The sequence below is a fragment of the Channa argus genome, chromosome 22 (assembly GCF_033026475.1).
Source record: "Channa argus isolate prfri chromosome 22, Channa argus male v1.0, whole genome shotgun sequence".
Classification (NCBI taxonomy): Eukaryota; Metazoa; Chordata; class Actinopteri; order Anabantiformes; family Channidae; genus Channa; species Channa argus.
In genome coordinates this window covers 7,298,053-7,320,831 of record NC_090218.1, presented here as the reverse complement: position 1 = coordinate 7,320,831, position 22,779 = coordinate 7,298,053, and the positions used below count along the sequence as shown (strand labels likewise).

General features: G+C 40.8%; 2 protein-coding genes across 5 annotated transcripts in view; both read right to left on the bottom strand.

Moving 5' to 3' along the window:
- Positions 1-46: 46 nt before the first annotated feature.
- On the bottom strand, positions 47-16,241 carry LOC137107729 (actin filament-associated protein 1-like 1). Of its 3 annotated transcripts, none has more exons than XM_067491644.1 (19): positions 16,010-16,241; positions 10,086-10,211; positions 9,058-9,138; positions 8,318-8,409; positions 8,074-8,227; positions 7,894-7,983; positions 7,545-7,756; positions 7,159-7,338; positions 6,930-7,022; positions 5,755-5,857; positions 4,504-4,659; positions 3,951-4,165; positions 3,705-3,850; positions 3,508-3,577; positions 3,000-3,105; positions 2,631-2,798; positions 2,383-2,549; positions 2,143-2,268; positions 48-2,031 (listed from the first exon to the last, which is right to left on the bottom strand). In XM_067491644.1, exons 1-19 carry the CDS (start codon positions 16,029-16,031, stop codon positions 2,005-2,007), a joined length of 2,334 nt encoding a protein of 777 aa, XP_067347745.1. In that variant the 5' UTR covers positions 16,032-16,241; the 3' UTR covers positions 48-2,004. The 3 variants fall into 3 exon arrangements, with proteins under 3 accessions (XP_067347747.1, XP_067347745.1, XP_067347746.1); XM_067491645.1 differs by having other exon boundaries at positions 299-2,031; positions 8,107-8,227; positions 16,010-16,240; XM_067491646.1 differs by lacking the exon at positions 6,930-7,022 and having other exon boundaries at positions 47-2,031.
- Positions 16,242-16,750: 509 nt separating this feature from the next.
- LOC137108067 (actin-binding LIM protein 3-like) overlaps positions 16,751-22,779 on the bottom strand; it is a 41,482-nt gene continuing 35,453 nt past the window's right edge. The window contains exons 19-23 of one of the 2 annotated variants that reach the window (XM_067492345.1): positions 20,551-20,609; positions 20,099-20,165; positions 19,931-19,938; positions 18,961-19,041; positions 16,751-18,665 (exon numbers count right to left, since the gene is read on the bottom strand). In XM_067492345.1, the coding sequence (XP_067348446.1) occupies positions 18,552-18,665; positions 18,961-19,041; positions 19,931-19,938; positions 20,099-20,165; positions 20,551-20,609 (329 nt within the window). In that variant the 3' untranslated portion in view covers positions 16,751-18,551. Of the gene's footprint in view, positions 18,666-18,960; positions 19,042-19,379; positions 19,939-20,098; positions 20,166-20,550; positions 20,610-22,779 lie in introns of those variants that run through there. The other variant, XM_067492343.1, reaches the window with a different exon arrangement.

Below are 22,779 nucleotides of genomic sequence, written 5' to 3'. Positions count from 1 at the left end.
GTATTAAAATATTCTAAGCCTAAGAACACAAATTTCAAAATATAAGGTAAAAAAAAAAAACTTGATTTTAAAGGTCAGGTCTCTCACATGAAAAAAACTAAACAAAATAAAACAAATGTATTTACTTTGCTTTGTGGCATGGAGATACTGTAATTTCAGTTGTATTGGCATGGGTTTTGAGATGAAGAGAAATTGATTTATGGTGAAGAGCCTGTTCTGATTAAATGCATAAGCATAAATGCTGCTAAACTCTCTATTTTGTTTAATTTGAGTATGACAGAATAAAGAAACAGTAGTCTTTGTTCAATGTCTACACTGGAAGATTATATTAAAGGTCAACATTGTACAATGCTCTAAACAAAGAAAGCTCATAAGACAGGTCTTAAAACATGGGGAGTGTTGTATAATAGTCTTCTATTAGTACAAAGCAGGTGAAGTGTGATGATTTATAGGAAACTAATTCAGATACAGCACAGTTTGACTAAGCGCTAAAATCTGCCTTGGCCACTAGATGGCACGTGTGATTCAATGTATTGAGGCTGATGTTTTACTTCACAGTAAACTTTCAGTCTTCTCTTCAGAGGAACAAGCAACTGAAGCCCCAGCAGGGACTGACTGAGGTGGCAGCTTCTGGTGCAACTAACTGCAAATGATGCAGGAGCCAAGCTGTAACAATAGCAGGAAGACAAAACACAATAAAGTTTTCATTTTTATTACTTAAAACTTCATTATCCTCATTTAATAGAAAATATGATGCTATTTTATGTTCAAAGAACGTGGCGAAACTTCCCATCTGGACTAGCTCCAAACTAACCACACCAAAAACTCTGCTCACATGCTCTCTGGCATTGCACAGCAGCTCTCTGCTTCGGTTCTTCTGATTTAATTTAAATTTGCGTTTCCTAATTCAGTTAGGAAGAATAAACTGACAGAGTTTCATCTGTTTTTCTCAACAGCACATTCAGTTTCCTAAGTGTACTGTACATACGTGTCTTTGTAGGCAAAATTTGGGTGGGGGTACTGTAGTTTGACCAAGCAGCAGAGTGCAATCCAGACCTCAGCCCCAGTGCAAAGGATTTAGGAAGTGTTCACATTTAATCAAAGAAAGACAATTTAACAGTCCAGTAGGTAAAGTGTGTTGACACAGAAATCATTTACTCCAACATACAGTGTGTGTGTGTGTGTGTGTGTGTGTGTGTTCATCTGCAATGAACAGGAAAAAACAGACACAAACGTTTATCCTCAAATCAACTGCTGTGAGGGGTGCAAATGCAAATTTCCAAGACATTTGTGTAATTTCAAAAACAAGATAAAGTGCAAAAGACAAACAAGAAAAAGATATGCAAAACTGCTCAAAACAACTCATTTCACATTTCAATAATAAAACGATTACTCATTGATATCAGGAACAGTGTCATACTTAGTATTCCCAATTATGTAAATACACATCGCAAGATGTAAGCTATATTTGACACTAATAATAGTTAATTTCCGGTGATACAAATTTCTAATTTAGTTTTTTTTACAGTAATAAGAAATATGTAAATTCAAATCTGCAGTTGTGGGTAAGAAGTCTTGTCTGTAATTAAACTCACAGTGCTGATGAACCACACTGTTTTTTTTATGCATTTTTATGAAACAATCACATTTTCACTTTCTGCAGCCCTGTGCAAATGTAAACACACATGCAAACTCACACACAAACATATATATTCGTGTTCATTGTGCTCCACGTTAATCCGTTACTTGTGTCGGTAAAGTCTGTCATATTTACAGTGGTTGAGGCAGCACTGTGCTGCCTACACTTGCTAATATCCCACTTTTTCTTTAGATAAGAGGAGGGAAGAATGCATTTGTCTGTGTCTGGCTTCCCCTCACTCAAATCTTCCTCTCATCAGTGCCAGTTTGTCTTGCTCTTTATTCAGTTCTTCTTTTACACATCCTTCTGTAACAGCTGAGATAATTTTGTCCATGAATCCATCTGTCAATCTGTTCCTGTCCAGTTTAGGTCCCCTTCTTTGACTCCCACTCCTGGAAAGCATGACACAGCACATAGTGAGAGGAAAACATTTCTTTCTATTTTTGTCTCTCTCTCTCTCTCTCACACACACACACACACACAAACACACACAACCACTTTACCTTTGCCTTCTGCATGACGTTCACCTTGGACGAGGCACAAAGAGACGGAGGACGTTTTCGAAGCTCAGATGCTGAGTTGACTGGGAGGGTCTCATTGTAAACCTTCTCAACCTTACGACCCTTTGCCTGTGCACACAAAAACATACACATCAATGCAAATGACACTCACACAAACCCAAATGTTATCAATCAAATCATATCAATATGATACAATACACTGAGATTGCTGTACTTTCTCACCTTCACACTGATCTTGGTGTCAGTGGGTGGACCCAGTTCTCCACGTGCCAATGATTTCTTCAGGTTTTCTTTGACTTCTGTCAGTCGGAGCTCCAGCTCCACCCTCTCCTCCTCCTTCTGTTTGCACAGCCTCTCCAGTTCAGCTAACCGCTGTTGTGCGCCACAACCTGTACACAACTCACAGTTAGTACTGCTGCCAAGCTGAAATATGAACAGTGCAGTGTGTAACTGTGTGTTTTCTCCCTGACCTGTATCACTCTTCATCTCCTCCTTCACCTCTTTTTTCTCCTTGCGGAGTGAAATCAGTTCAGATCTGAGCTTTTCCTTTTGGTTCTCCAGCTCCTCTTTCTGTGTCAGGTAACGCCTGGCATCCTCCTCTGCTCGCGTCTTCCCATACCGCCCGTACGGATTTACATCTAACGAAGAACAAAACAGGAAAAAAAACAAAAACAAAAACAGATGAATGCTGGTGCAGCTTCATGATAAACAGCCAGCTATAACTATTCACCCTGCTCCTAACCACAATCATGGTCTGGAGGAGCCAGTTAGCTGCAGCCACAATTTCTACCATGTAATTTCCATGTAGCCAGTCTAATGAATTCTGAAATGAGACTCACTGGAAGCATGTCTCTTGATTGAAGCCTGCTCCGTTTTTTCTGAATCCCTGCTGGAGAATGAGGCGTGACGTCTCACTTGACACGCTTTCCTGTTGATGTCCTCTTCCTGCAGGATATGAGGAAATGAAGGACATTTTGACAGTTTACATGGTCCATTGTACATATGCGTTTATGTGTTTTTGGCTGATGTGCTATGACAATAGTGGAACAATTAAAGCATAAACATATATGTTTTTTATTTATCATGAGACATAAAAGCTAATATTACACTGTGATTAATGTCAACTCTTAGGAGCTCATGTGAAGGTTAACACAGGTTAAAACAGTCTAGTAAAAAGAAACTTGTGGCCAAAAAAGGGGCTAAAAGTGAGAGACGAGAAATCATTTAGCTTGGTTGGATTCCGTAAACGCTAAGACAAAGTTTACAGGCAGACAACAGAACTGTCTGTAGTCTTTATCAAGTTCAGAGACTGTGATGTTATCACTGGTTCAGATGAAGTTCACTCACTTCAACACTTTCATAGACCTCATCATAAGTTCTGGAGTCTGTTGAGGATGTAGCAGTGTTCGTAGCCCAGCTGAGAGGAAACAAAAACCCAGCGTCAGACAAAGCACAGGGCTTCTTACATATGTATACAACATACAGAAAACTCATGTAGTGTACATGTCCAATCACACAGACTTCCACTGTGGCAAGTGACTCACAGGAAGGAGTGTCTGGCAGCGTGCCGTATGTCTGTGAGTGTGTCCACGTCGATGTAGTCATAGTGCAGCTCTTCAGGGAGAGTGGTGCTCCCAGTCTCTGCAAACAGCACACCAAGCCAGCGGCCAAGATCCTCCGAGCAGCTGGCCTGCACACACACACACCCACACTTTAGCTACTTTACAAAAAAAAAATGGGCACATGTCAACTTTATTGGAAAAATACAACTTGATGCTACATTACAGTACCTCTAAAGCTGCCAGTTCGTTGCCTCCCTGCAGGATGCGGAAAGAGAATGGATGTTTGGGGCCAAGGCCACCTGGCATCACCTCTACCCCTCTCAGCGGCACCACAACAATTGGGGGCCTCTGGTCCCCAGGGTCTTTCTGCAGGTACAAACTTCCCTCTCGCACCACACACCAACGGTCCTTCCAAGAGCCGCTGAGACACACACTGAGGTAACCTGTGAAGAGTGTGGAGGATTATGAAAGTGTTAAGTGACTGGACTCAATATGCTGTATATGCACTTAACCTTAACCTCTTTAGATTAAAATTTCACTTAAAATTACCTGCATCGTTACATCACCAACAGAGCATCTGTGAATTTTGAGTAATTTCGACTCGGATTTAAAGGTGTAAGGGTTTGAACTACACAGCAGTGTGATGAACCCATCTTATAAGTATAAATCATTAATTAAAACTTCAGCAAGTAATCATCATTCAGTCATTTAAATGAGAACTCTACCAACTAAGCAACCAGCCAATCTAATAAAATAATTCTTGATGAGGTTGTGTCCTCACCACAGCGTGGGTTGTCATGGTGACCGGAGGATGAGGGAGGCTCGTCTGGTAAAGGAGATTTCCGTTTAGAGAAAGTGATGATTCGATTGATTTTCTTCCCTGCTGCTCGGCTCATTGACCCTGTCAGCTCTGAGAAGGCTCCACGCTTCCCCCTGTCTGAAATCAAACACGAGCTGGTCAGACTGTGCTGGAGCTGACAATGGGGTCATAGAGTGAAACAATGTTTAATATGCAGTAGGTGAGAGGAAAAGATAGCATAATGTACGGCCAGTAAAACAAAGGTGCTTTTTACAAAAGTATCCTGAAGTGTCTGTGGATTTTTAATAGTATTTATGAAAATACATTTCATATATATATGAAATGTATTTTACTTATTCAACCACACCCCGAAACCAAAAGTGCGCTTTTGTGCTTGAGTTGAAGGTACCAGGTGCTGCAGTGCTCTGCCCAGCCTGCTTCCTACAATGTCAGTTGGAGACAATGGCAGGAAGAGGACAGGAAGGATGTCATATCTGTTTTCGCCTCACTTCCTGTCTTTCCTTCTCTCTCATGTCTCTTTCAGTTCAGAGCCCTTTGGACAGTAAACAGGCTGCAACACTGAAACAACATGGCTGTGTTTTACCTACATATTATGATCATGATGTGTCCTTCCTGATTCTGTGGCTACAGTAGATAAACACTAATAGCGTATTGCCTTTGATTAGGCTTGTGGAACCACTGTGTGTGTGTGTGTGTGTGTGTGTGTGCTCATGTACTTCTGGGAACTTGAATTCTATAGCCCCAATGAGGGCATTTTTGGAAAGCTACGGCATTTTAAGCAGACTTTCCTCCTCCAAGCACTGTTGTAGGTTGTAGTTGAAGGTTAGACTTTTAGATCCACACATATCTTTGCACATTAACTATGTAACGTGTATTTATTAAAAACATGTAGTATTAGCATTTTTTTAAATATATATAGATTTGATGAAAAGCAATCTCTCAGAATAATTTTTACATGTAACTCCAAATGTGACTTGTAGGATTACTTACAGTTTTTCATTTGCATAATACAATGACAGTCTTATAACAGGACGCTAAAAAAAAGAGAGCAGATTGTTTTCTGCTCTACACAACAAGACGTTAAATTAATTCAAATCTACAGGATACTTGTAAGAAGTGTAAGCAACGTCCTGCAGCTTGACAAAAATAAACTGAAAACAACCACAATACAAAGCACAATAACAACTTAATTACTGCTAAAGTAAAACCTACTGAGTGAGTCAGTGGTGTCCCGTCCTTGTCCAGGTGCAGTGGACTGAATGTCTGCTGCTGGCCCGCTGTCTGAATCTGATGCCTGCCGGTCAGACTGTAGCACCTGGCAGAGGAATGAAAGATAAAACCATGATTTTTTTTTCGTTTTTATTACTTTTCTCTGCCAGAAAATATAAAGAGAGAGGGAGAGAGGAGGGGGGGAGAAACTCCTAAGGCAAAAACACCAATTCCAATATTTATTTACTCTAGTGTATGCTGCAAATCAGAATAAAGACATTTGCTTTAGGGTTCAAATTCTACAGTGTCTGTATTTTAGTTATGCTCCTGCCATCATGCTGTGTCACTGCCATGTCCCCATTCGTTCATCTGATCGGCTCCGCAGCTGTATGCCAGGACTCCGCTGAGGGTATGGAGCTATTTGAAAACTAGCCAGCTCAGCAACCACAATAATGTCACTTCACTAACTGCTGGCAAACTAGAAGCCAAAGGAATAGTTGTGTCATGTGTGGGTTGAAAAAAATGATGTCAGCAACATTAAAATGTAAAAAGGAGGGCACACAGATGCAAAAGTTTACATTGGCCTATTTTTCTTAATGCCAAAAAGAGTAAAAGAATTGTTTTAATTAACATATTATTTGATGCACACAGAGCTAATTACAGTTAATTGTTTATTAATTTATCAAGGGTGTAATTTTCAGTTCCGATGATAAAAAAAGGATTAGGATTTAGGATTAAGTTTGGATCCTTACATTGAAGTTGTAAACTTTTAGCTATAATTCCAATGTTCTTTCATCATCAGAAGTAATAAAAATGGTCAGTGAGTTTATACAAATAAAGTTATCATAAAATAATGAAAATCTTATTAGTGCAAAAGTTTACATTTACCTTGATGAAGTAAGTAAAAACAAACATTATGTTTTTGATTAAGAAACATTTGTAGGACCTCAATGTGCATTGAAAATTATGCTCATTTTTTTTTTTACTCTTTTTGCTATTTAAAATACACCCAACTGCAGATTCAGCATGAAATATCAATAAAAGAAGAAGCAGATATTGACAACTGTTAAACTGGCACAGGAAGCCGTCATTTGGACTGAAATTTCAAGAGATTCATGATGCATTTGTAGGCAGCTCTTCCGACATGAACATGCAGAAACATACACACACACACACACCTTGTCAAGCTCCAGCTTCCTCTGTATTATGGGAGAAGTGGATCCATTCAGTCCTTCAGTGTTGCTACACTGGCTACAAACAGCTTGCACCACCTGGACCCACAAACAGGAATCATTCATTTCCACACACAACCTTGTGCTCTTCGCTCGCTTATATATTTTTCTTAGTATCTTCCCACACTATTGTCTGTCTCAGCACCAACCCGCTTGTAACATTAAAAAGGGTTACCTTGAGCCACCGCTGGGCCTGTTCTTTACTCTGAACAGCCAGGACTAAAGCTTCGCCTCCGGGCAACGAGAAGCGCAACTCGTGCCTCTTTTTCTTGCCCTCCTTAGGGACATAAATGACGTTGCACAGATTCAGCGGGAGCTCTGTGTGGGGACTGCTCTCTTTGATGCTCTTATAGCACTGTAAAAACACAAAGTCAGACAGAAAAATAAAGTCTATAGTAAAATATATAATTAGCTTTTTACCCTGAACTAAAAAACAGCTAAAAAATCTGATCAGCTTATTCAGAGTAGTTGGATTGTAAACCTGCACCACATCAGGTATGTGTCAGATCATTTGGTTTGACAAGTTAACATAAACTCCAGTAAACACTTTTATCTCTTTACCTGCAGTTTATTGTCTCGAACAACAACTAGCTGTTTGGCCCACTGGCCAAAGCGTTTCTTTCGCAGCAGGAAGGCACAGATGTGGCAGTCTCTCACTGGCCCACTTGGGTTCTCCTCAGCTGTCCATGTCTGAGGTCGGTCCTGCCCCTTGGCCTCCTCTTCCTCTTCTTCATAAGACTCATAAGAACTGCTCAGAGCATCTGAGTCATTGTCTGAAGACCAAACACTCATGATTTATTCACAGACACTTAGATTCTGCTGCATATACTGCATGATCAGAACCCAACTCTGTTTAATGTGCTAAATCTAAAATGTTAGCATCAGTAAGTACAAAAGGGGGCGGACTCACAGGAGTTTTTGGGGAGACCGTTAACCCTGGTGGTAGGATAGTTATTGTCTGCATCTTCATAGTAGGCATCTTCCACTGAGTTCCTGGAGGCTATGAAAAGAGTTGGCATCAGATAAAAAGACACGAAGAAGATAGAGAAACTTATAGTTCAGCTGGTTACAATTAATTATGACAAATTACGTGCTAATGCTTGATTGTGTTTGCAGTACTGACTACTGTTTATATTGGTTGTAAAGTACTGAGGCGTTGATCCAGGATCCAGAGGAACAGCTTCTTCATAGTAGTCTTCAGGTAGGGGGGTGGTTGGCAGTGGAGGGGGCGTGTCAGTCGGTGTCTGAAGAACCAGTGTGAATATCAAACCTGAAGTTTAGTTCTGAGGAAAAGACACATATGGAGAGTTGTGTACATATTGTAGGTGACTTACAGATTTATTGGGATGAGTCTCCTTCTTCTCCTCGTCCTCTTTGTGCTCTTTCGGCTCCACTGGAGATGCACTGAGCATGTGCAAATCGCAGTCTGGTGAAACATCAAAGGATTAATATTATCAGAGAGAAATAAAAACGGTTTATTTTCTGTCATACATGATTTACCTTTCATAACACGCAGTCGGTCGTGTAAACACACGTAATTAATTCACCCAGTATTTGAAATCTTTCCATATTCCCTATCTTTCCATATTATTACTTTAGACACGACAGTAAGATACAGTATAATGTACCTTAACTAAGAGCTTTTTAATTCACCAGTAACTCACTCATTATACTCATCACATGAAATATCTTCATCTGTCCATATTAACTTTATGAATAAAGCACACACACAAAAAAAAATATATATATGACATGTTTTACCCTCCAAAAGATGATTTACGGCTATGCTAAAAACTCAACCACAATGATGTGATGCCTGATTCTAACATACAGTGCTGAAATCCTCTAAATGACAATGGAAAAACACTGATGTTAAGCAGGTTCGTTAGCATGTTCATTGTTAAACTTTAGCATTGTAATGTGCAAACAACGTGCAAAACCAAAGAGGTGAACGGATCCAACAACATTGCAGACACATCGACACATTATTTGACATTTAAATATATCTTTTAATGGATATGACTGATTTACATGTAGTATGATGAGTTGGAAAGCACAGTGAGGGTCTACTCACCAAAATCCTCAAACAGAGACTCCACAAAGCTTGTGCCATTGCTATAGAGAGAGCTGTTCACGTACATGTCTGATCCATTGACTGCGGAAAAGATATAGATAGATATAGATATAGATAAAGTCATTAACAAGATTAATCTTATGAGTTTTCACCTGTAAAAGCAGAACGGATTATGCTATGCTGCATAAACACCGGTACGGTGAGTATGGCCCAGCAATGTGGATCCGTTCTGGCACTTATTGTGAAACCATCAGGATGTTTTGCTTTTGTCCTCCCTCTGACCTCCATTATCCTCTTTAAACTTTACATTTCATTATCCTCTTACATCAATCCTTTTATCCTCTCCGACATTCTGTATTCTCCCATATCAACCAGGATCTACCGTCAAGACCGTCAAGAAGATTTAATCACATGGGGGCTGCATTGTGCTACATGTTTCTCACTAGATATAGTTTATTGTATAATGTGCAGTGTTGAGCTAACAATTGTAAGATAGACCCAAAGTGCTCGATTTGCTCCTAAATTAACGCTGCTGTACTTATGGTAAACACATTAGATGACTCTGCCTCGGCTGAACTTCATGCGATTGTCAAACTGAATTAATGTGAGACGGGATGAAGTTCAAAAAATAAAAACAGTGAGCATGCCGTTATAAATTCCCCTGGATAAATCAGAGCAGTAGCTAATTGATTTCCCTGTATGTGATAAGAGTGAAGTACACTTGTTTGTGTTTTTCACGTGCTGCACCTTTGCTGTGTCAAACCTACGGATGCTTGAAATTAAAGGTTGCCTGTAACTCACTGATGTGTGGAGACTGCACTGCACGCTCAATGAAATAACAATGAAAACAGGTTTGACAAAAGCAATTTAATGATCGGGGAACAAATGAATTCAAAATAAATATTACCCATGTGGTTTGAAGCAGTTTGTCACATCACTGCACCTAATGAGACTAATGAGGGGGGAGGAGGGGGAGGATGCTAGAGGTTGTGTACGCCTCCACCTCCACGTGAGACTTTACTCTGTACCTCGCTGCAGTGAGTCCAAGATGTTGCGTATGGAGGCCATCTTCTCAGCGGTGGCGGGACTGACTGTCTCCTGGTCCAGCATCTTTAGCAGAGAGCCCAGCTCATTCACAAGTCTCTCCATCACCACTGAAACCCAAAACAAACACAGAACAACTGTTTGGACTGTGAAACCCTCTTTTTTTGGGCATCAAGCGACAACAGAGTGAAGTCTCCTAACATGGTTAGAATGCTTAAGCAGTTACAGCAAGTGCATCAAATATCAATTTAACACACACTTGCAAGGTCATGCGGGGAAGTGTGAACAAAACTGGCAGTTCAAGTGGGGCATGATGTCAGTGTGGAACTCAGCTCACCGCCTGTTGCAACAGCTGACAGGGAAGAAATATTTAAACTCTTTCCATATCAGACTTTTACTTATTTCTCTGTCTTACTTTCTGTTGCTGCTCAGATGGATTCCTAAACTCAGTTCAGACATTTAAAGCTTTCGTTGAAAAATTATTGTTTTCACGTTCAACTCTAACATCCTGTATGTGTGTGTGTGTGTGTGTGTGTCATTGTGCATGTGTTTGAGCATTTTTTGTTGACCTTGACATTGTTCCAAAAGCCCCGACACACTCTCACACATCCTGCCTGTTAAAAAGAGGGAGGGAGGGGGGGTTGGGGATTAGTCAGAAAGAGAAGAAGGTTAGGTGGAGGGGAAGAGGATGCTTCCTTCCCTAAAGGAAATGGAGCCAATATGAAGAAGAAAATCTGTAGTTCAAATAAAGATGCAAGGATGGACTTGTGGATTAGTTCATGTCGCATTTGTGGCAGATGGTTAGAAGGCAGACATTTAATGTGAAGGCCTTATGAAGACAAATGGTTGTGGAGGAGCTTTTCTCCTTTGGTGTAGTATAATCAGCTGATATTGACCTTTGATTAAATATTGAACATTGGCTTAAATTGATATTATAACATAGTATTCAGGCTATAAAACAGATGGAATGGATTATTTAGAGCTTAATAGCTGCTAACACTAACAGTAATTTAATTTCCGTTGAAACATTTTATTGTTCCATGATGGCTGATATGCTTTTTTCCAGTCTGCTATTAAAATATTCAGGGGGCACATTTATCCTTTGTCGTTTGTTTGGCATTAAAACTGTCAAATGATATTGTCATTACGCTCAAAATCAAATATATATTTTCATAGGGAGCTCAAAGTCACTGCTGGACCATGAAAATAGGGCAAAGGTTGAGTTTATAAAAGCAAATGTGCTGCCCTCTGAGAAAGTACTGCTTCCTGTATGAGCCTTATCAAAGAATAATTCAAAGAAAGTTGATTTGGATGTTTTATCACATTTTTTCTATCTAAGTTTTGGTAGCTGCTGAAGCGTGATACACACAATCTGCAAAGTGTGAGAAAGAGCTGTTGAGCAAGTTAAAATAAAATCATCTAAATCATCAAAACAACCTCTCATGAAGGAGTGAAGACAGGGAGAGTGGGAGAAAAGTCCTCGCTCTCCTACAAGTCTCTTCCGGCGCCCCCCCACAGCCTGGACAATGCGCCATTGTCTGCACTAAGGCCAAAATTAGACAACCACAATGCTCCGCAAGACCAGAGCAAACAATGCAATGTGAGAAACTCCAGCTTAAAAAACAAAATAGGAACTAACGCACACATACATACACACACATTCTAAGAGGGGCGTGGTGTAACACAGCTGCATCGCATGGTCATTCAGGACTAAGGGGTATGCAGTATATCAGGCAGCTCTCTCTCTCTGGGTGTGTGTGTGTGTGTGTTTGTGTGGGTGTGTGTGTGTGTCAGCCAGCAGCTGCGGTTTCCTGTCTTAGTTGTTGACAGATGCTTCTCTCCACTCCTTCCTGATCTTGATTCTCCCGTCCACCTCTAGCTCTGGCTCTTCCTTCCATTTTCCCGCAACGGTATTTTTTCCCCGTTCCTCCCCATCCTGGTGTTTCTTCTTCTGTCCCCACGTGCTCTATCGCCCAAACTCTCCTACCTTCTCTTGTTCACACTCTTTTTTTGTCTCCAGACTTTTATGTCGTCCTCATCCATTCCTTCACTATTGTCATTTCTCTGGCTTAAAACAAAGCTAAAAACTAAAAAACTAATACGACAAGTGTAATTAATGCCAGTGTTGAGATGGTGAAGTTTCAGACTGGGCCTCTAGTCTATTTTCTGTGTAGTGAATTCTAGCTTTGCACACTCAAGGCCTCTTTATCTGTCTCCTTCAAATCTGTGCACATCTCAGTGTTTCTCATTCTCCTGGGGAACCACAGGGTTCAGAGGCAGAAATCAGCTGTTCTGGAGGCTTGTGGTCAGTCTAACCCACAGAGGGATCTTTGTAACCTCCCGATCCACACACACGCTCACACAAACAGATACACGAGCACACACGCGGCAAAGATTCGCTTCGTGAATCCTTTTTTTTTTTTGGTTTGTTTTGGACACACATATTTACTTGCACACAGAAACTATTGATTTTTATTTCTTTCTAATACGAGTTCTCAGAAAACCTGATGTCTGTGTGTTTTAACATACATTTTTGTGTGTTTCTGCAGACAGGCTTCTGGGAGAAGGTCAGTCATGAGACCCGAGCCATGCGACTCTCATTTGAACTGATGTGGCATGTTTGGTTGGAGCTCAAAACAAAAAAAAACTACTACTCACTGCTGCTGCTGTTTATCTCACCACATAATGCTCATGGGTGGCAGGGTGACAGGGGAAAGATAGTGTTCTCCTCCTAACCTGAGGCTTTCACTCCCATCCATTACACGTCTAACCCATCAATCACAACAATCCAAGTCTGACCTCCTCCTTCACTTGCCTCTCCCATCCTAACTACTGTTTGTTTTTAGTTTCTTGTCCCGACAATTCAAGGTTAGAAACAAATATATGAGTGCATTGAACTGACTCGCCTGTTGTTTACATGATTTGTGATGCCTATTGTAAAACTCAGGATTATTCTATTTTGCAGAACATCGGGCGTCCTCTTCCTGCCTCCCCCACACTCCCAGAGGCTGAGATCCCTCCAAATCCTACATTCTTCCCCTCCACTCCTTTCAATCCCTCCTCCATCTCTGATCTTTTCCTTTTAACTCCTTTCCCTCGTTTGCCTCTGTCTAGCCCTTCTCCAGACACCCATCCTCTTCAGACAGAGGTCAGAGTTCAAACCTTGGCGGTCCCAGCAGCTCCCTCTATTACAAAAGTCTCATTCAGACATTCAGCATCCAGCACTTCATATTTTCGTGACAACAGTAGATGGTGTCACTGACTGCCCGGGACACTTTTAGAAGTCCCCTCTGAACCAAATAGGCTGACAAGATCTTTAAAAAGAAACATCTGGGGGGAGGGAAGAGTAGTGGAATTCTCTTTTTTTCACATTCTTTCAGTATCTTATCATTTTCCTCAGATAGTAAATGGCACTGGGAAACAACAGGAGTTTAAATTCAGTTTGAAGCTCTTATCATTCTGTAGTTTGAGCAGTTACCAAGCAGCTTAGCCACAGTAGTGACTAAGAGAAAGCCAACTGGGTTAATGAGGTCATCAAGAAAATGAAGGCGAGGTTTGACAATTTGGAGAATGCACTTTCTCAGAGTTTGTTGAGAAGATGAATATCCCTTATACCTGTATGCTAAATGTGAAGTCAGAAAATGGATAACTTAGCTTAGCAGCAGAAAGACAGGAGGCAGGAAAACAGGTATCCTGGCTCAGTCCAAAGGTAATACAATCCATAACCCCTAAAGAACCCCTTAATCTGTGCTACAACCAAGGAAACACTGTCTGTTTCTCCCTGCATCTACTTCCTGATGGACAGTAGCTTCACACTGTATTTAGCATTTATTTGTTACATAGAAAGTACTTTTCTGCACAGACATGAGAAATGTCATTGGCCGAGAGGCAGTGTACACCCTGGACAGGTCACCAGTCTATCACCAACACAGAAAGACAATCATATTCACACCTACAGGCAATTTGAATGTGGGAGGACACCGGAGTATGGGGGAAAACACAACATGCAAACTCCACGCAGAAAGGCCAAAGCTGATCAGGGATTCAAACCGGGGCCATTCTATCTGTGAGGCAGCAGTGCTAACCACTCCACCACCTGCTGCGCCCCGGCTGTTTAATTTCCCTTATAATATTTCCCATTAGAGATAAAGTGTGGACATAATAATAAAACCTATAGCGAGACAAGCCAGTGTCCAGGGTTTTTCTAGCGTTTTCACCACATTAGCTTAGTTTCCACCAGCAAAAGTACAGGTGACAAGTACAGATGTGCTGATGTATTTCAGAAAATGAATGGGACTTTACAATGGCATTACAAATCACTCACACTTGGCGGCATGAACGAAAGCAAAGCAGTGGAAAATTTTTGAGTTTACAAAGGAAAAGTAATTTCCCAACTCCATGAAATAGCATCTAAAAAGAAAACAAGAAAGGGTTCTGGACTTTCTGGCTCCGACAGAAAATGGAAAGAGGCGTCGGTGGGGGTCATTGAGAAAAAAGAAGGGAAAAGGAAGAGGAAACGTAAGGAAGCCATGGTTGAGGTCAAGGCTTTTCAGCTGTTGGAGCCGGTCAGTGTTTGTATGGGTGTCAGAGAGCATAAGCCAAAGGTTCAAAACCCCACTCAAGAGTCTGCGCCTTACTGAAAGCAATCAAACAACAAAGCTTTGTAATTTTTCTCTTCTTTGTTGCGGCAGTTGTGATTTTGGGCCAGGTCACGATCATTAATTACTGTGAGAATATAATTGTTCCTAGAGTGCACAGCTGCACACGTATTTGACCACAAAGCAGCTGCACATGATACATACACAGTTTGTGCTTAGCTAGAACCACAGGCCTAAAATTATAAATTAATGATGTCTGATTAAGGTCCTTATTATGTGCAAACTCACTGCACATGTTTACTGGGATACCGGCATGAAACACGGGCATATTTCTAACGCCTGTTGTTCTGTTCCTACTGTAACAAGTATAAATATCTGCAGTGGAAAAGATCCACTCTCTAAGTCCCTGTGGTCATGAGCAGCTGTTCTAACATTACACCCACAGTACAGTCATTAAGTAGTAAGCACTTTAAAAATACAGTTGTTACAATTCATGTTATTATCTTCACCACCATGTTAAATAAAATAGTTTGTAAAGATGCATTTATCACGTTACTTTTTAAATTATTTTTTTAAGGGAATTGATTTCAGGGAGGGTGTTGAAAAGTACTATGGGCAAATAATGAGCTTAAGTGGATCAATAAGATGATCTGTTTTTCCAAAGCACAGATGCTTTTCAGCTTTCCACTTTAGGCCGCAGCTTTGTCACCTGGTGTCACACAAAGCGCCTTCCTGTTAGCAGCAGTGTCGCCTGAAGGCTCCTCCACACAGAGGAGTCTTTCAGCTGCTGCTGCGGCTGCAGCTCAGCTTCCAGCAGCGCAGCTTCCAACAGGGCGCTTCTCTGTTGGTGTCAGATTGCATCACGCTACCTGAGTGAGCGTACTGTACCTCGAGCATCCACTCACAGCGCACCACCCGCCGTGTGCGTGCATGACGTCACCCCCCGTTACTCTAACAGTCGACTGGGAGCAGGGGGCGCGCAGCGCTGGGTTAGCGTCAGGTAAACTGGCTGCTGCTTCCCCTCAGATTTGTTGAAAGGGGTCTAAAACAAAACTATAGTACTTATGTGGTTTTCAGTGTCAGTGTAGCTCGTTTGTTCTGGTGAGTTTTAAGTGACAAACACAGCAGTGGATACATTGTGTTGATCACACTGAGATTTGTGTAGTGCAAATCGGAATATATGATTCCTAATATCCTTGGAGGGAACCTGCCCCATTTTACGCAGGCTTTTCTCTGGTTACAAACGATTACTGTAGTTTTCTGTCGCCAAAAGAAAAAAAAAAAAACGAGAACATGCAGTTGTTACTCACCACTTTGGCGTTTCGAGTCCATGCCGTCTGGTGTGCCACACTCTGGATCAGCCGGCGTCTTTCTAGTAATAATCCTTCAGTAGTTTCATTTAAAAGTTAACAACACGTGAGGCTTGTTTGCCACACACACGCAAACGCGCACACAGACAACCATAGTCGAGATCTGTCAAGTTTCCGAGCGGCCAACTGAGTCACAGTGTCCTCTACAGTTTATAATTTGACTGCTTGTTCATCCAGGGCCACACTGGGTCCTAGTGCAGCTCCACCCCTGCTCCACCACATACAGTATGTGTGCGCACATGTTCGTGCTATGACTGAGGCTTAACAGTCATATTTAACAAGGAGTAGCCTCATTCCTGGAAACAGCGGTTGGCTCTTATGTTCTGATTGCTATTGTATGAGGTGTGTGAATTTCTTCTTTTTTTTTTTTACGGCATGTTGTCATCTCTTATGCACTTACTTGTCATTAAAAATGTATTAAAGATTTTACAAGTATGTTTTGTTAAATATGATGTGTTATAACTGTTATGGAGTAAACCACTTAACTCCATATACAGCAGGTTTAGCGACCTCCACTTAGAGCAACCACAAGATTAAAATGCAACATACACATTGAAATAAAATATTCAATAATATAATTGTGATACTAGTCACTATTATATGTTTTTCTTATTATTTTTATTTATTTTATTGTGAAATTTGCTTAAGCAAAACATACAATAACCGTTTTTCATTTATCTAGGGAATAACTGGATAATTTCACTGCCTCTGTCTCTAAAAGTAAAGGGCTGGTTTAACTGGTCATAGCTGAGATGTCATCATTAGACATTGTTTTGTTTTTGAGGATGAGAGGTTTTAAAAGTTAGGGTCTTGTGGCTATGATGTGCACATGTGAATTATTAGAGAAACACACCCACTGGCTTTACTTGGTCTTTACTCTTCCCCACATTCCCAAAGCATTTAGCAGATTTCGTGTTTTTCCATGATTGGGATGTAGTAAACTCCACGACCCATAATAATGAGTCTGCACTGAAGAAGGGGACGATGAGAGTGGAAAAGGTGAAAATTATCAAGAGGGAACTCATTCATGCATGTCTGGTGAACTACTGAGGAAAAATTAAAAGAAAAAAAAAAACATAAAGTGTCTTAGTGAAGTGTTGGGTCAGCACGCTGCCAGAACAGCCTCACTGTGCCTTGTCATACGAGGATCTGAAGGGATGAACACCAGTCTCCTAAAACATATTCCTCCATTTGGCATTTTGACGTTTGACATAGGCTGTGGACCATTTAATGTGGTGAATGTGATTTATTGTTTTGAGACACATACTATAGCCACAAACACACTCCACACTTCTACATTCCGTCACAACATTCCTGCGGACCACCAGACTAATGTTGATCTTTGTAAAGATAAAGCAACTTATAAGACATAAATTTCTGCTCAGCCTATTTAACGTTACTGCAAACACAAACCTTGGTACACATATTTTTAGTTTACTTCGTGATTACAAAGAAAACTTCCTCCATTCCTTCACTCGTTACTTCCTCCTTTTCTCATTCTTTCCTGTTGTTCTTTACATCCTCCTTTTTGCTTCACTTCACAAATGATTCTTCTTCCCTTCTCATTATCCATGAAAATCCTCCATTAGTTATTTGTTGTAATTAAAACTCTACAACTCTCTACTCTACTCAAACTCTACAAACATGACTCAGTCTGGTTTAATCCGGTGGCTGAAATTCTGAAACTAAAGAAAGATATTTACTGAAACAAGGTAAACACAACACAGCACACACACTCCAAAAACTAAACTAAACTAGCATCTCTGAGCTATCAGAGCTCTATTGTCACAGCTTTATCGTTCATTCGCAATGAAGCTCAGAATTACTCAAAAAACACTTCAGTGAACTGTCTGCTCAAGTCATAATAGAACTAAACACTCATATGGCTTCAAATATCAAAATCAAACCCATGCAAAAAGAAAACCTTTCGTTTTCAGTATGAGCACAGTACAGAAACATGGTGTGTATGTTATTTTTAGTGACCTGTAAACCACTGAGGAAAGTGTCTGTTTGTGACTGAGCCTGGATTGTTTTTGCCTTTAGTAACCTGCCAAGCAGCTGTTGTTTCCCAAACTGTCTCCATCACTTCAGACAGTTTTTCTCAACACCACAGACCCTCAGTTGGATGGGAAGTCATTCTGCTTTCAGGCTCAGCAGACGCTCATATTAACATACTGCCACCTGCTGGCCAGAGAAAAGCGAGCACTCCTCCTTCAGCATCAGTGTGGCGCATCTGCTGTCTTCTTACTGCCCTTCTCCTTTTTACCAGTTTCCCCTTTTTGTCCAAAGTCAAGTCCAACTCCACAACAATTTAATCAAGCCAGGAGCAGAAGGCCGGGTGCTAGACTTTTTAATTTCAGTCTTTTCCACTGAGACACAGAGTCAGTCTGGGGTCAGTAGGCATTTCCAAAGACTATTTTCAGAAGCACACTGTTAGCAGTAGACCTGCACTGGGTCAGACAGCTATGGTGACGTATTTTTCTCAAAACAGTCGAACCTGTTTCTTAAGTTCATTCTTTTTCCACTGAGCCAGATGGTCAAAGGCAGACATGGACATGCCAAAGACTCTGTAGAACTCCTCGGGGGAGAGGTGACGCTGGGAGAAGAGAAGGGACAGGGACACAGAGCCACTCAGGAAATGATGTGTACTACAGTTGAGACATGACCAAACACATTCAGATTGTTTCTAAAAATACATCTAATATTCACTGTGTTCCCACTTTTATATTGTGGACTGCAGTGACAAATTACAGCCAGTACAATAGTAAACATGATAATTTACACTTTTATTCTTGTTGTTTTCCATATCTGTGCTTTTATCCTTTTATATTTCATTGCTGTGTTCAGGAAAAGCAGCGACTGAAGTAGACCTTAAACCTGTAGCAGTTTACCTCCAGTCTGGCTCGGTCTACATCGCTGGGGAGACGCTGCTGCCCTCTGACTGATACCACCAGGTCTTCATATGGGTAAATCTAAAGAGAGAGAAACGGTTACTAACAAATGTTTGTCAGATTTTCAACAGTGATCCTTCAAGGGATTTTATTTAAAAATCATAAAGAATAACATTCTTAATGTATGTTACTGAAACCCTTTGTTTGCGTAATGTAAAATGACCTTGGATTTAACTATTTAGGCACCATGGGGAAAGGCAAACTCTGTCTATGCGTCACCCTTCAGGGGCAAAAATGGCTATAATAAATTACAACTCCCCCCCCCCCCCCACACACACACACACACACACACACACACACACACACACACACACACACACATATATATATATATATATATATATACACACACACACACACACACACATATACATTAGTCCAGAGAAAGTGCAAAAAAGCAAAAGTCGCTCGCATTAAAAAGAGCTTGAGAATTTGTTCATTAACATAAATTCTTTGCGATTATTAGGTATTGAAAGGAAGAACATAGAGCAAAGAGAACATTTTATGGAAATTGTGACATCCAGCAAAGGTCCCCAGTCAGACTAAATCCCAGGACAATGCAATTGTGTGGCATGTGTCTAAACCATTTGGCAATCAGAGCGCTGCCAGCTATTAATATTTTTTTTTTTAAATCACAAATCTCCTTGTCATTAAGCTAAAGCTTTAAAATAGCTATTACCCACCATACAAACCCTATGCGAAATGTGCATTTGTCTTTTCCCCCGCTGTATCGATACAGTTAGTCAGACTTCAGGAAATCCCACAAGTCAAGTGGGTGTTACTGAGTGAGATGGATTCAGCATTCAGTATGAGCCTTAGAGAGGCAACACATCGTCCTTATCTATTATCCACTCATCTGGTTCACTGCCAGCTCAATAGCAGTTTGCCAGCTTTGGGAGCAGCATCTTACCTTATATTCTGGAAGAAAACAGAAGAAAAATACAGGGATGAGTTATCTTAACTGTTTCGTTCATCACCACCTGTATTCTATACACTCTGAGTCACACTGGATAAAATGCATTGGGAGGGAACTAGAAGAGATGGACATAAGAACATTTCCTTTCTACGTTAGACTTACCTCTGATCTGCCAGTTAACTGCATTACTGCTGTCATACTGGTAATAATCTGCTGCCGTGCTGCCAGGCTGCCAGAACACAACAAGAGCAGTTTAGCACGCATGGGCCAGAAAAAATGGATTTCATTGGTATAGCGGAGGGAACGCATACAGCAAAGTAAAGAGAAATCATGGATCTGTGAAAGACCACTACACTGAAGCATTGTCACTTATTTTTCCCACTGACTCACATAATAACGACATATAGTGGAAGCAGTTAGTTACCGTCTCACCTGGCCTCAGGAAGTAAAGTGATACAAAGTGGTTCACGAGCAAATAAAGGACGGTGTCATAGCTTATGATTTGTTGAGTAAGACACCTGTCTTGCTCTCTCTCACAAACACACGTGTGCACACACACACACACACACACACACACACACACACACACACACACACACACTATGATAACTTACTCTGTTTAGTCCATTTCTGCCGTAGCCTGGCAACGAGGCCGATTTGGCAACATACGAGTCTGAAAGAACAAATACAAAAATAAGAATTGTGGAAATAATAAAAACACCAAATAGAAGCACTAAAGCTCTACAGTTAGTTTTTTCAAAGGTGAGTTTGCATTTGTCTAAAAAAAGTGCCCCGAATTCATTTCCATGCTGAACGTGACCCTAATTTATCTACAAGTATCAGAATCAAACTGTTAACAGTTTGATTCTGGGAACTTGAGGAACTTGAGTGGGAACTTGCGGATGGGTTTGGATGGGTGGAAGGACGGAAGGAAGGAAACAAATAATTCAAATTTTTATGCCAGTTTGTCCAAATACAGAGCCAATAGGATGAAAACTCCGATGCGACCTAACTTTACGCTCTTCCTGTATACACACAATGTGTCTACTCTTTATTTATTTATATTTTTGGTTCCGGGGTCTCTGATACCGTTTCTGAATACAATTTCTAAATCATAAAAATATCACAAGACAATCACATAAAACAACAGCACTTTAAATCTGGGTGTCAGGGAGGATTGAAGGAGCTTACACATGGTTCTCAAACTTCCAAAACTCGTGCTTGAAACCACACACAACAGTTGGAAGTAACCTGGTAGCTCAACGGGTAGAGCAGCAGGATGGGACGCAGAAGCCAGCAGGATCAAATCCCAGCCTACGCACCAGGTGGGTGTGTCCGAGTGAGACACTCAGCATTAGCTCCCCAGGGTCAAATCCAGAGAAAGAATTGCTCAATGACAATAAAGTTGTTCTGTTCTGTTTTTACTGGAACTGTGTCAGCGGCAGCATGTTTGCCAAATCCCTTTCTAAACTGTCTTTATCAACCAGTTTGTGAGAATATCACATTGAAGAAAGAGTTTTCTTGTTCCAAAGCAGCAGTTCCCCTGTCATATGCTATAACTGCTTTTTAAATCCCAAGACTACTGCTTCCAAACACCCACCTGACAGACTTCAGAAGAAGAAGAAATGTGGCTTTGATCACACGGGGATCAGAAAGTCACGTTTGAAACACTAATCAGTGTCAGACCAAAGCCTGGGATGTCAGTAAAAGGTTTTAAGTCATTGGGCTGTTAGATTTACACTCCAACACAAACAGTACATGAACCCATAGAGTCATGCTCCATCAACAACCCTACACCACACTGCAGTCATTTGAACAACTGGCTTGTTTGCATCTCTCATATCTCCATCAGCCTCCTAAGCATCAATGAAGTGTCTTCATTTGTGGTGTGTACTACTGCTGCTGCAGCAGCAGAGGGCAGTGGAGTCACACTTATCCCCTGGAATCATTCTGCTGTAGCCCTCACTTCTTCTAGTCTCTTCATCTTTTTTCACCCCAGTTTCTTATTTTCTCACAGTTTTTATCTTCCTTTTTTTTTTTCTTTCTGTCATTCTGCCTGTCTCTCTCTACTTCACCCTCGTTTAAATGAATTAAATTACACAACTTTAAAAGAGTGAGGATGAAACATCATGATGCAGCAGAACCCAGACCAATGTCAAAAACTACTGTACCACGAGTGTGAGAACTGAACTGTAATTTTTGTCATCTACTCCTCTCTTTCTCCGAACATGAAATGATATACAGTCCCACAGATTAGTCATGGTGTGTTGTTCTGATATATATTTGTTTCATTAAAGTGCTGCTAAATAGTTTGAGAACTATGAGCCTCAGTATCTAATTTATCAAAGTTTTGGATTCTAATAGTTTGGGTTTTGGAGAAATTTTTATTGGCACAAGAACTTCACGGTCAAAGCATATCTGGAGGTAAATTTGGGATGATATCAAGCTAAAATCAACACAACAACAGTAAAGAGATGATAAAGACGACGAAAACACGGCGTTTAAACCCGCAAGCTGCAGAAAACTCATCAAAAAGATTTTAAGGCGTGTGGATAATGTCATCATGTAAGAATAATCAATTTTTACATTGAAAAATTCCAAAGACAAAAAACAAAAAAAAACAAATGGCCTGGGGAGGATTCAGGCCAGTGATCCGGAATCAGTGCTCCTCTTAAAAGAAAATCTAATACATACAGGCTAAAGCTACAATACCATTCATCTTCACACCTGTGACCCACAAAACATAGGTAGGCGTGTGTGTAAATATTTGAAGCTCTGCCGCCGTCACAGTAAAACGACAGGATAATGAGGATCAGAGGGAAGATAGCCTCCTGTGCTGTGCT

Bases quoted from the DNA above. Each gene is read 5' to 3' on its own strand.
- LOC137107729 (XM_067491644.1), bottom strand. From the start codon at position 16,031: ATGGACTCGAAACGCCAAAGTG. The intron at 7,984-8,073 runs GTAATTTGTCAT...CTCTTTTCATAG, and splicing joins ACACAATCAAGCATTAGCAC to CCTCCAGGAACTCAGTGGAA. The intron at 2,032-2,142 runs GTAAAGTGGTTG...CATGCTTTCCAG, and splicing joins ACGTCATGCAGAAGGCAAAG to GAGTGGGAGTCAAAGAAGGG.